At 40.2% G+C, this 12,861-nt stretch overlaps 1 protein-coding gene across 3 annotated transcripts in view; it reads right to left on the bottom strand.

Moving 5' to 3' along the window:
* Positions 1–7,085: 7,085 nt before the first annotated feature.
* The window catches only part of APOOL (apolipoprotein O like), a 106,288-nt gene continuing 100,512 nt past the window's right edge, over positions 7,086–12,861 (bottom strand). For all 3 annotated transcript variants that reach the window (XM_086386251.1, XM_086386253.1, XM_086386249.1), the window contains one exon: positions 7,086–7,592. In XM_086386251.1, coding sequence (XP_086242377.1) covers positions 7,504–7,592 — 89 coding nt within the window. In that variant the 3' untranslated portion in view covers positions 7,086–7,503. The remainder of the gene's footprint in view (positions 7,593–12,861) is intronic.

The following is a 12,861-nucleotide window of genomic DNA, read 5'->3' as shown; positions in this document are numbered from 1 at the left end:
TAGGTTGCTTCCATGTCCTGGCTATTATAAACAGTGCTGTGATGAACACTGGGGTGCACATGTCTCTTTCGATTCTGGTTTCCTCAGTGTGTATGCCCAGCAGTGGGATTGCTGGGTCATATGGCAGTTCTTTTTCCAGTCATTTAAGGAATCTCCACACTGTTCTCCATAGTGGCTGTACTAGTTTACATTCCCACCAACAGTGTAAGAGGGTTCCCTTTCCTCCACACCCTCTCCAGCATTTATTGCTTGTAGACTTTTGTATTGCAGCCATTCTGACTGGCATGAAATGGTACCTCATTGTGGTTTTGATTTGCATTTCTCTGATAATGAGTGATGTTGAGCATGTTTTCATGTGTTTGTTAGCCATCTGTATGTCTTCTTTGGAGAAATGTCTATTTAGTTCTTTGGCCCATTTTTTGATTGGGTCGTTTATTTTTCTGGAATTGAGCTGCAGGAGTTGCTTGTATATTTTTGAGATTCATTCTTTGTCAGTTGCTTCATTTGCTATTATTTTCTCCCATTCTGAAGGCTGTCTTTTCACCTTGCTTATAGTTTCTTTTGTTGTGCAGAAGCTTTTAATTTTAATTAGGTCCCATTTGTTTACTTTTGCTTTTATTTCCAATATTCTGGGAGGTGGGTTATAGAGGATCCTGCTGTGATTTATGTCGGAGAGTATTTTGCCTATGTTCTCCTCTAAGAGTTTTATAGTTTCTGGTCTTATGTTTAGATCTTTAATCCATTCTGAGTTTATTTTTTGTGTATGGTGTTAGAAAGTGTTCTAGTTTCATTCTTTTACAAGTGGTTGACCAGATTTCCAAGCACCACTTGTTAAAGAGACTGTCTTTTCTCCATTGTATATTCTTGCATTCTTTGTCAAAGATAAGGTGTCCATAGGTGCATGGGTTTATCTCTGGGCTTTCTATTTTGTTCCATTGATCTATATTTCTGTCTTTGTGCCAGTACCATACTGTCTTGATGACTGTGGATTTGTAGTAGAGCCTGAAGTCAGGCAAGTTGATTCCTCCAGTTCCATTCTTCTTTCTCAAGATTGCTTTGGCTATTCGAGGTTTTTTGTATTTCCATACAAATTGTGAAATTATTTGTTCTAGCTCTGTGAAAAATACCATTGGTAGCTTGATAGGGATTGCATTGAATCTATAGATTGCTTTGGGTAGTATACTCATTTTCACTATATTGATTCTTCCGATCCATAAACATGGTATATTTCTCCATCTATTTGTTTCCTCTTTGATTTCTTTCACCAGTGTTTTATAGTTTTCTATATATAGGTCTTTAGTTTCTTTAGGTAGATATATTCCTGAGTATTTTATTCTTTTCGTTGCAATGGTGAATGGGACTGTTTCATTAATTTCTCTTTCTATTTTCTCATTATTAGTGTATAGGAATGCAAGGGATTTCTGTGTGTTGATTTTTTATCCTGTAACTTTACTATATTCATTGATTAGCTCTAGTAATTTTCTGCTGGAGTCTTTAGGGTTTTCTATGTAGAGGATCATGTCATCTGCAAACAGTGAAAGTTTTCCTTCTTATTTTCCAATTTGGATTCCTTTTCTTTCTTTTTCTGCTCTGATTGCTGTGGCCAAAGCTTCCAAAACTATGTTGAATAGTAGTGGTGCGAGTGGGCACCCTTGTCTTGTTCCTAACTTTAGGGGAAATGCTTTCAATTTTTCACCATTGAGGATAATGTTTGCTGTGGGTTTGTCATATATAGCTTTTATTATGTTGAGGTATGTTCCTTCTATTCCTGCTTTCTGGAGAGTTTTTATCATAAATGGATGTTAAATTTTGTCAAAGGCTTTCTCTGCATCTATTGAATTAATCATATGGCTTTTATTTTTCAATTTGTTAATGTGGTGTGTTACATTGAGTGATTTGTGAATATTGAAGAATCCTTGCATCCCTAGGATAAAGCCCACTTGGTCATGGTATACGATCTTTTTAATGTGTTGTTGGATTCTGATTGCTCGAATTTTGTTAAGGATTTTTGTATCTATTTTCATCAGTGATATTGGCCTGTAGTTTTCTTTTTTTGTGGGATCTTTGTCAGGTTTTGGTATTAGGGTGATGATTACCTCATAGAATGAGTTTGGAAGTTTACCTTCCTCTGCAATTTTCTGGAAAAGTTTGAATAGGATAGGTGTTAGCTCTTCTCTAAATTAGTTTTATTTTTATAATAAATTATGTGGGCTATCACAGCCATAAATACCAAATGTAAGGGAATGTATAGGAGAGTATCTAAATCCTACCCTGGGGAACTGAGAAAGGATGTGTTTGAATAATAAGTAGGAAGTTGGAATGAAGCATGTGTGACGAGACAAAAACAACTTTGAGACACTAGCACAGGCAGAGAAAGAGGTAATAAAAGAGCAAAGCATGTTTATGAAGCAAGTGGTGTTATAGATAACATACTGGGCAGACCAAAAAGTTTGTTCAAGTTTTTCTGTACAGTTTTATGGAAAAACCCAAATTAACTTTTTGGCCAACCCAATATAATATACTTGATAGTAGGGTGGGTGGGGAGAGGGAAGGAAGGATTAAAGTTTAGCTGGGATCATATATGAAGGCCTTGTATGTCATGCTAATGGGTCTTGATTTGATTCTGTAGACAATGTTGAGTCACTGAAGATCTCAGGAAGACAACTATGTCATAATAATCTGATAGATGGGTTAGAAGAATAGGGTAGCAGACATTATATATTAACTTAAACTCAACACCATTCCAAATCCCTTACCACTTGCCTTTCTCTTCATAGACAAAAATGTAATTTGCCAACCTTAAATTTGACTTACAAGACAAATTCTGGTTAAGGTATAGACAGAAGTCTTTTGAGAGGGATTCTAAGAAATAATTTAATTCTCTGATTAGAGGGAGTCAGAAGTATCTGGTACAGTTTTTTGTAACCCCTTTTCCTACTTTGAATGTGTGTGTTCCCGAGAGGTAGGGGAGCCATTTTGTGATCATGAGGTGACAAATCAACATGCTAAAGAGTAGAGCAGAAGGAGAAATATATCTAGATCCTTGATGACACCAATGAGTCACTATACCAACTCTGTACTGACCAATTCCAGACTTTAAACAGACTCATTTATTTAAGTAGCTACAGTTAACTGGTTTACTGTTACTTATAAGCAGAATGCAATGTTAAGTGACAGAAAGCAAGACTGATGGCAAGCAGATTGATGAGAAGCATATATAATAATCCAGGAAGTGATGATGAAGACCTGAATGAGAGTAAGGATTAGAGAAAGTACAATTGATTTGAGAAACACAGAAGTGAGAGAGATGTAGAGACAATTTAATTTTAGGTCTTTTGATATCAGGGCTTCCCAGGTGGCTCAGTGGTAAAGAATTCGCCTGACAATGTAGAAGATGCAGGTAGACCTGGGTTCGATCCACTGGAGGAGTGAATGGCAACTCACTCCAGTATTCATGCCTGAAGAATCCCATGGACAGAAGAGCCTGGCCTCCTGAGAAACCTGTATGCAGGCCAAGAAGCAACAGTTAGAACCAGACATGGAACAACAGACTGGTTCCAAATTGGGAAAAGACTATGTCAAGGCTGTATATTGTCACCATGCTTATTTAACTTATATGCAGAGTACATCATGTGAAATGCCAGGCTAGATGAAGCATAAGCTAGAATCAAGATTACAGGGAGAAATATCAATAACCTCAGATATGCAGATGACACCACCCTAATGGCAAAAAGCCAAGAGGAACTAAACAGCGTATTGATGAAGGTGAAAGAGGAGAGTAAAAGAGCTAGCTTAAAACCCAACACTGAGAAAACTAAGAGCATGACATCTGGTCCCATCAGTTCATGGCAAATAGATGGGGAAACTATGGAAACAGTGACAGACTTTGTTTTCTTGGGCTCCAAAATCACTGCAGCCATGAAATTAATGCAGCTCCTTGGAAGAAAAGCTATGACAAACCTATGCTGTGCTGTGATTAGTTGCTCAGTCATGTCCAACTGTTTGTAACCCCAGGGACTGTAGCCTTCCAGCCTCCACTGTCCATGTGGATTCTCCAGGCAAGAATGCTGAGTGGGTTGCCACGCCCTCCTCCATGAGATCTTCCCAACCTAGAGATCAAACTCAGGTTTCTTACATTGCAGATGGATCTTATCTATTAAAAAGCAGAGACATCACTGTGCTGATAAAGGTCCATCTAGTCAAAGCTATGGTTTTTCCAGTAGTCATGTATGGATGTGAGAGTTGGACTATAAAGAAGACTGAGTGCCAAAGAATTGATGCTTTTGAACTGTGGTGTTGGAGAAGACTCTTGAGAGTCCCTTGGACTGCAAGGAGATCCAACCAGTCAATCCTAAAGGAAATCGATCCTGAATGTTCATCGGAGGGACTAATTCTGAAGCTCCAATACTTTGGCCACCTGATGCGAAGAGCCAACTCATTAGAAAAGATGCTGATGCTGGAAAAGATTGAAGGCAGGAGGAGAAAGGGATGACAGAGTATAAGATGGCTGGATGGCATCGCTGACTCAACGGACACGAGTTTGAGCAGGCTCTGGGAGATGGTGAAGGACAAGGAGGCCTGGAGTGTTGCAGTTCCATGGGGTCACAAAGAGTCAGACACGACTAAGTGACTGAACAACTATTGATATTGAGAATCTCTATGGGATATACATGGCTTTCCAGGTGGTGCTAGTGGTAAAAGAACCTGCCTGCCAATGAAGGAGACATAAGAGATGTGGGTTCGATCCCTGGCTTGGGAAGAACCCCTGGAGGAGGGCCTGGCAACTCACTCCAGTATTCTTGCCAGGAGAATCCCAGGGTTTCTGGAGAATCCTTGTGGGCTACAGTTCATAGGGTCACAAAGAGTCAGACATGACTGAAGCAACTTAGCACACATGCACATATGGATATAAGATAGACATGACTAATAATTAGAAAGATAGATACACACTTCTGGAGAAATATGCAAGATGGAAATATTAATAATAAGGACATATAAATGATGCTTGAAGTCAGTGAAGTATATTGAATGGAAATGAGAAAGCATTGAATGAGAAAAGACAAGAAATGCAAACTGAGGAGCCTTAACATGTAAGGGATTCAAAGCAAGAGAACAATGAGTAACAAGAGGAGCAGGAATAACACTAAAAGGAGGACTCATTTTTAGGAGGGAGTAGTTATGAGTCAATCATTACATAAAATTCAAGTAGGTAAAGAGGATGAGATTACTAGATAGCATCACTAACTCAATGAACATGAATTTGAGCAAACTCTGGGAGATAGTGAAGGATAGGGAGACCTGTCTATGGGTCACAAAGAATCAGACAAAATTTACTGAAAAACAACATAGAAGCAAAGGTGTAGCAAGTTATAGAGGAATTGAAATTGAGAACTTAAGAAAATGACATTAATTACTGTTTTATGAAGTCTGAAAATCATAGGAAAGAGAAAGAAAAGAGAGCTCAAGAGGAAGAGGGAGTTATGGAAAGGTTTTTGCTACTGTTGTTTTTGGATAAAGAGGATGTGAAGCTGTTAGAGACTGAGGAAAAGAAATCAGTTAAAAGAGAAACAAAAGACTGAAAATTAAACAGGATGGAATACGGTACTAGAAAAGACGGGAAGGAGATCTGGAACACAAATAGAAACATCAACTTTAGAAAAGGGGGATGCATGGCTGAAAAAAGGTAAGCATTGAAAACAGATGGGAAGAAGTTGGGAAAGATTGTGTCTAATAACTTATTTTTGTCCTCTGAGTAATAGGATACATAGTCTTCTTTGGCAGGTATAGGAGGCTTCAGAATAAGAAAAAAGCAAGAGAGTTCCAGAAAAACATCTATTTCTGCTTTATTGACTATGCCAAAGCCTTTAATTGTGTGGATCACAATAAACTGTGGAAAATTCTGAAAGAGATGGGAATACCAGACCACCTGACCTCCCTCTTGAGAAACCTATATGCAGGTCAGGAAGCAACAGTTAGAATGGACATGGAACAACAAACTGGTTCCAAATAGGAAGAGGAGTACATCAGGGCTGTATATTGTCAACCTGCTTATTTAACTTATATGCAGAGTACATCGTGAGAAACGCTGGACTGGAAGAAGCACAAGCTGGGATCAAGACTGCCAGGAGAAATATCAATAACGTCAGATATGCAGATGACACCACGCTTATGGCAGAAAGTGAAGAGGAACTAAAAAGCCTCTTGATGAAAGTGAAAGAGGAGAGTGAAAAAGTTGGCTTAAAGCTCAACATTCAGAAAACTAAGATCATGGCATCTGGTCCCATCACTTCATGGCACATAGATGGGGAAACAGTGTCAGACTTTATTTTTTGGGGCTCCAAAATCACTGCAGACGGTGATTGCAGCCATGAAATTAAAAGACGCTTACTCCTTGGAAGGAAGGTTATGACCAACCTAGACAGCATATTAAAAAGCAGAGACATTACTTTGTCAACAAAGGTCCGTCTAGTCAAGGCTATGGTTTTTCCAGTAGTCATGTATGGATGTGAGAGTTGGACTGTGAAGAAAGTTGAGTGCTGAAGAATTGATGCTTTTGAACTGTGGTGTTGGAGAAGACTCTTGAGAGTCCCTTGGACTGCAAGCAGATCCAACCAGTCCATCCTAAAGGAGATCAGTCCTAGGTGTTCACTGCAAGGACTGATGGTAAAGCTGAAACTCCAATACTTTGGCTACCTCATGCGAAGAGTTGACTCATTGGAAAACACCCTGATGCTGGGAGGAATTGGGGGTAGGAGGAGAAGGGGATGACAGAGCATGAGATGGCTGGATGGCATCACCGACTCGATGCACTTGAGTTTGGGTGAACTCCAGGAGTTGGTGGTGGACAGGGAGGCCTGGCATGCTGTGATTCGTGGGGTCGCAAAGAGTCAAACATGAATGAGCGACTGAACTTAACTGAAAACCTCTCCTGGAGACCAGAATAGGAAACTACACAGGAATCAGTAGAAGGAATGCTAAGCAGCACTGAGGCTTCCCATGTAGCACATGGTCCTCTCAAACAGACTTATTTTTGGACATCTAAGAGGAATTAGCATTAATTAAACAAAGAGACAAAGCCAAGCACATGTCATAAAATATGTATATTTTATTATATCTCTGGGAAATGCAAAACAAACAAGGGGGAGGGAACACATCCTTCCACACACCATTCTAATTTAGCTGATATTAATTCAGAAAAGCTACAGCAAATATATATGTGTATATGTTTATATATATACAAAATTTTTTTTTTATAAACACCCTTAAAGTCACGAAATGCATCCTAATACTTCTACCTCTGCCTCCTCATTGATCATTTAATGTTGTTTGGATTGTATTCAGTTTGTGTTTTAGTCACTAATGTGATTTTTCAAACTGTACATTAGACGATGTAAGGGGAAAACTTGGTTTAATTTATATCCTATGCATCAGTTACATGTTACATGATTTTTTTCACCATTATTTGAAACTTCACACATCTTGTAGTTCTCTATGAAGACTACTTCAGCTTCTAGTGCTGTACATATCTATATCTTCTGGATGGGACTGCCCGTGATCCATGAACTTGGGGTCAGGCATAAACTGTGTAGCACCTGATAAAGTATTAAAATGAAAAAGAAAATTAGTCATTAATTTAACAAAATTCTTGTTCATATGGGGGGCACATCAATGAGCAAAACAGATAAAAATCTCCACCAACATGGACCTAACATTAAAGTTGGGTAAAGGAGACAATACGTTAAGTAAACAGTATGTCAGATGGTGGTATGCAGAAAAATAAAACAGGGTGGAGAGGCATATGGAGAGACTGGGTGATCTGCAATTTTAAACAGGGTGGCCAGGGAAAGAAAGCCTTATATATTTGAGCAAAGAACTGAAGAAGGTGCAGGTATGAGCCCTGTAACTATTTGAGGGAAATGACTTACTGGAGGAGCAGGTGGCAAGTGTAACAGACTTTAGGCATGTCTGAGGAGCCATAAAATAGCAAATATGGCTGTAACAGAGATAGCAAGATGTGCTGATGGTGGATGCAATGAGTGTGATAGAAGTCATAATCAGAAAACAGTGGAATGCTAGGCCACACAGGTCATGGGAAAGTTTTTCTCTTTTATTCTAAGAGATGAGAAGTCACTGGACAGTTTTGAGCAGAAGTGTAACATGATATTATGTTTTTAAAAAGATTACTCTTGGCTATGGGTAGAAGAGAGTGTAGGGAAATAAGCATAGAAGTAGGGAGACGAGTTAGGAAGCTATTATAGCAGAGAAGACTGCAGTACACCAGGATGGAAATGCTAAATGGCTTTTATTAGGGCAGTGGAGGTGGTGATAACTTAAGGACAGGATTTCCAAAGTGGATTCAGTATGTTGTGTGAGTGATACTCTTTAATTTGAGAAACTAAAAGAATGGAGTTGACATTTACTGAGATGGGGTAAATGTAGAAACATGTTTTGTTGTTGTTGTCATTCAGTTGCTCAGTCGTGTCCGACTCTTTGCAACTTTATGGACTGTAGCTCACCAGGTCCCTCTGTCCATGGAATTTTTTAGGCAAGAATACTGGAGTAGGTTACCATTTCCTTCTCCATGGCATCTCCCCCAAATCAGGAATTGAACTTGCATCTTTTGCATTGGCAAGCAGATTCTTGACCACTAAGCAACCAGGGAAGCCCCAGAAGCATGTTTGGGAGAAGGTAAATTAAGTGTTAAGTTTTGGGTGTGCTATATTTGAATTGCTAACTAGACATCACTTCATGGCAAATAGATGGGGAAACAATGGAAACAGTGACAGGCTTTGTTATCTTGGGCTCTAAAATCACTGCAGCTATGAAATTAAAAGATGGTTGCTCGTTGGAAGAAAAGCAATGACAAACCAAGAAAGCATATTAAAAGCAGAGACATTACCAACAAAGGTCCATTTAGTCAAAACTATGGTTTTTCCAGTGGTCATGTATGGATGTGAGTTCAGTTCAGTTTAGTTGCTCAGTCGTGTCCGACTCTTTGCGACCCCATGAAACGCAGCACGCCAGACCTCCCTGTCCATCACCAACTCCTAGAGTCCACCAAATTCACGTCCATCGAGTCAGTGATGCCATCCAACTATCTCATCCTCTGTCGTCCCCTTCTCCTGCCCTCAAACTTTCCCAGCATCAGGGTCTTTTCAAATAAGTCAGGTTTTCGCATCAGGTGGCCAAAGTATGGGAGTTTCAGATTCAAAATCAGTCGTTCCAATGTACACCCAGGACTGATCTCCTTTAGGATGGACTGGGTGGATCTCCTTCAAGTCCAAGGGACTCTTAAGAGTCTTCTCCAACACCACAGTTCAAAAGCATCAGTTCTTTGGTGCTCAGCTTTCTTCACAGTCCAACTCTCACATCCATACATGACCACTGGAAAAAGCACAGCTTTGTCTAGACGGACCATTGTTGGCAAAGTAATGTCTCTGCTTTTTAATATGCTGTCTAGGTTGGTCATAACTTTCCTTCCAAGGAGTAAGTGTCTTTTAATTTCATGGCTGCAATCACCATCTGCACTGATTTGGAGCCCCCAAAAATAAAGTCTGACACTGTTTCCACTGTTTCCCCATCTATGTGCCATGAAGTGATGGGATCAGATGCCATGATCTTCGTTTTCTGAATGTTGAGCTTTAAGCCAACCTTTTCATTCTCCTCTTTCAGTTTCATCAAGAGGCTCTTTAGTTCTTCTTCACTTTCTGCCATAAGGGTGGTGTCATCTGCATACCTGACGTTATTGATATTTCTCCCTGCAGTCTTGATTCCAGCTTGTGCTTCCTCCAACACAGCGTTTCTCATGATGTAGTCTGCATAGAAGTTAAATAAGCAGGGTGACAATATACAGCCTTGACGTACTCCTTTTCCTATTTGGAACCAGTTTGTCGTTCCATGTCCAGTTCTAACTGTTGCTTCCTGACCTGCATATAGGTTTCTCAAGAGGCAGGTCAGGTGGTCTGGTATTCCCATCTCTTTCAGAATTTTCCACAGTTTATTGTGATCCACACAGTCAAAGGCTTTGGCATAGTCAATAAAGCAGAAATAGAACTCTCTTGCTTTTTCTATGATCCAGCGGATGTTGGCAATTTGATCTCTGGTTCCTCTGCCTTTTCTAAAACCAGCTTGGACATTAGGAAGTTCACGGTTCACGTATTGCTGAAGCCTGGCTTGGAAAATTTTAAGCATTACTTTACTAGCGTGTGAGATGAGTGCAATTGTGCGGTAGTTTGAGCATTCTTTGGCATTGCCTTTCTTTGGGATTGGAATGAAAACTGACCTTTTCCAGTCCTGTGGCCACTGCTGAGTTTTCCAAATTTGCTGGCATATTGAGTGCAGCACTTTCACAGCATCATCTTTCAGGATTTGAAATAGCTCAACTGGAATTCCTTCATGTCCACTAGCTTTGTTCGTAGTGATGCTTTCTAAGGCCCACTTGACTTCACATTCCAGGATGTCTGGCTCTAGGTGAGTGATCACACCCTCATGATTATATAGGTCGTGAAGATCTTTTTTGTACAGTTCTTTTGTGTATTCTTGCCACCTCTTCTTAATATCTTCTGCTTCTGTTAAGTCCCTACCATTTTTGCCCTTTACTGAGCCCATCTTTGTATAAAATGTTCCCCTGGTATGAGAGTTGGACTATAAAGAACCCTGAGGGCCAAAGAATTGATGCTTTTGAACTGTGGTGTTGAAGAAGACTCTTGAGAGTTCCTTCAATTGCAAGGAGATCAAACCAGTCCATCCTAAAGGAAATAAGTCCTGAACATTCATTGGAAGGACTGATGCTGAAGCTGAATCTCCAATACTTTGGCCAACAGATGTGAAGAACTGACTTACTGGAAAGGACTCTGTTTGTTTTTTATTTTATTTTTTAAAATTAAATTTATTTATTTAATTGGAGGTTAATTACTTTACAATATTGTATTGGTTTTGCCATACATCAACATGAATCCACCACGGGTGTACACGTGCTCCCCATCCTGAACCCCCCTCCCACCTCCCTCCCTGTACCATCCCTCTGGGTCATCCCAGTGCACCAGCCCCAAGCAACCTGTATCATCCATCGAACCTGGACTGGCGATTCGTTCCTTATATGATATTATACAAGTTTCAATATCATTCTCCCAGATCATCCCTCCCTCTCCGTCTCCCACAGAGTCCAAAAGACTGTTCTATACATCTGTGTCTCTTTTGCTGTCTCGCATACAGGGTTATCATTACCATCTTTCTAAATTTCATACTTATGCATTAGTATACTGTATTGGTGTTTTTCTTTCTGGCTTACTTCACTCTGTATAATAGGCTCCAGTTTCATCCACTTCATTAGAACTGATTCAAGTGTATTCTTCTTAATGGCTGAGTAATTTTTTGGGCTCCAAAACCACTGCAGCTGGTGACTGCAGCCATGAAATTAAAAGACACTTACTCCTTGGAAGGAAAGTTATGACCAACCTAGACAGCATATTGAAAAGCAGAGACATTAATTTGCCAACAAAAGTTCGTCTAGTCAAGGCTATGGTTTTTCCTGTGGTCATGTATGGATGTGAGACCTGGACTGTGAAGAAGGCCGAGGGCTGAAGAATTGATGCTTTTGAACTGTGGTGTTGGAGAAGACTCTTGAGAGTCCCTTGGACTGCAAGGAGATCCAACCAGTCCATTCTGAAGGAGATCAGCCCTGGGATTTCTTTGGAAGGAATTATGCTAAAGCTGAAACTCCAGTACTTTGGCCACCTCATGTGAAGAGCTGACTCATTGGAAAAGACTCTGATGCTGAGAGGGATTGAGGGCAGGAGGAGAAGGGGTCGACAGAGGATGAGATGGCTGGATGGTATCACTGACTCGATGGATGTGAGTCTGGGTGAACTCTGGGAGTTGGTGATGGACAGGGAGGCCTGGCGTGCTGTGATTCATGGGGTCGCAAAAAGTCGGACATGACTGAGCGACTGAACTGAACTGAACTGAACTGAATACTCCATTGTGTATATGTACCACAGCTTTCTTATACATTCATCTGCTGATGGACATCTAGGTTGCTTCCATATCCTGGCTATTATAAACAGTGCTGTGATGAACATTGGGGTACACATGTCTCTTTCAGTTCTGGTTTCTTTGGTGTGTATGCCCAGCAGTGGAAAAGACTCTGATGCTGGGAAAGATTGAAGGTGGGAGGAGAAGGGGATGACAGAGGATGATATGGTTGGATGGCATCACCGATGTGATGGACACGAGTTTGAGTAGGCTCCAGGAGTTGGTGATGGACAGGGAGGTCTGGTATGCTACAGTTCACGGGGTTGCAAAGAGTCGGACACAACTGAGTGACTGAACTGAACTTACTGAACATCTGAGTACAAATACTGAGTAAGCAGAAATGTGAATCTAAAGTTCCAGAGTCTCCTGGGCTGGTTTATAAATTTTATGTTCCTAAGGTATAAATAGCATCTAAAACTATGGGACCATATGAGGTCATCCGTAACATCATAAAGAAGTCCAAAGAATGAGACCTTTGGATACTCCAAGTTTTTGAGGTTAAGAATATTAGGAGAATATAGCAGAGAAGACTGAAGAAACAGCCAGTCAGTGAAGTAAGAGAACCAAGAGTAAGTGATATCCCACAGGCCAAGTAAAGAGACTGTTGCAAGGAGGAAGGAATAATCATTTCTGTTAGAAATGACTGATGGATTACATAAGATAGAGATTGGGAATGGAACCTGGATTTGGCAGTGTGGATCAATGTGATCTTGATAAGCTGACTGCGTACCAGGCAAGATGCCACATTATTTTCATGCATTATCTCAGAATAACACTGTGAGATAGATGACATTTTTATATTATCCATGTTTTACAGATAAGGACATT

This window comes from Bos grunniens, chromosome X (assembly GCF_055505025.1).
Source record: "Bos grunniens cultivar Pamir isolate PY7600 chromosome X, Bosgru_T2T1.0, whole genome shotgun sequence".
NCBI classification, from domain to species: domain Eukaryota; kingdom Metazoa; phylum Chordata; class Mammalia; order Artiodactyla; family Bovidae; genus Bos; species Bos grunniens.
This window is presented reverse-complemented; position numbering and strand designations above follow the sequence as displayed.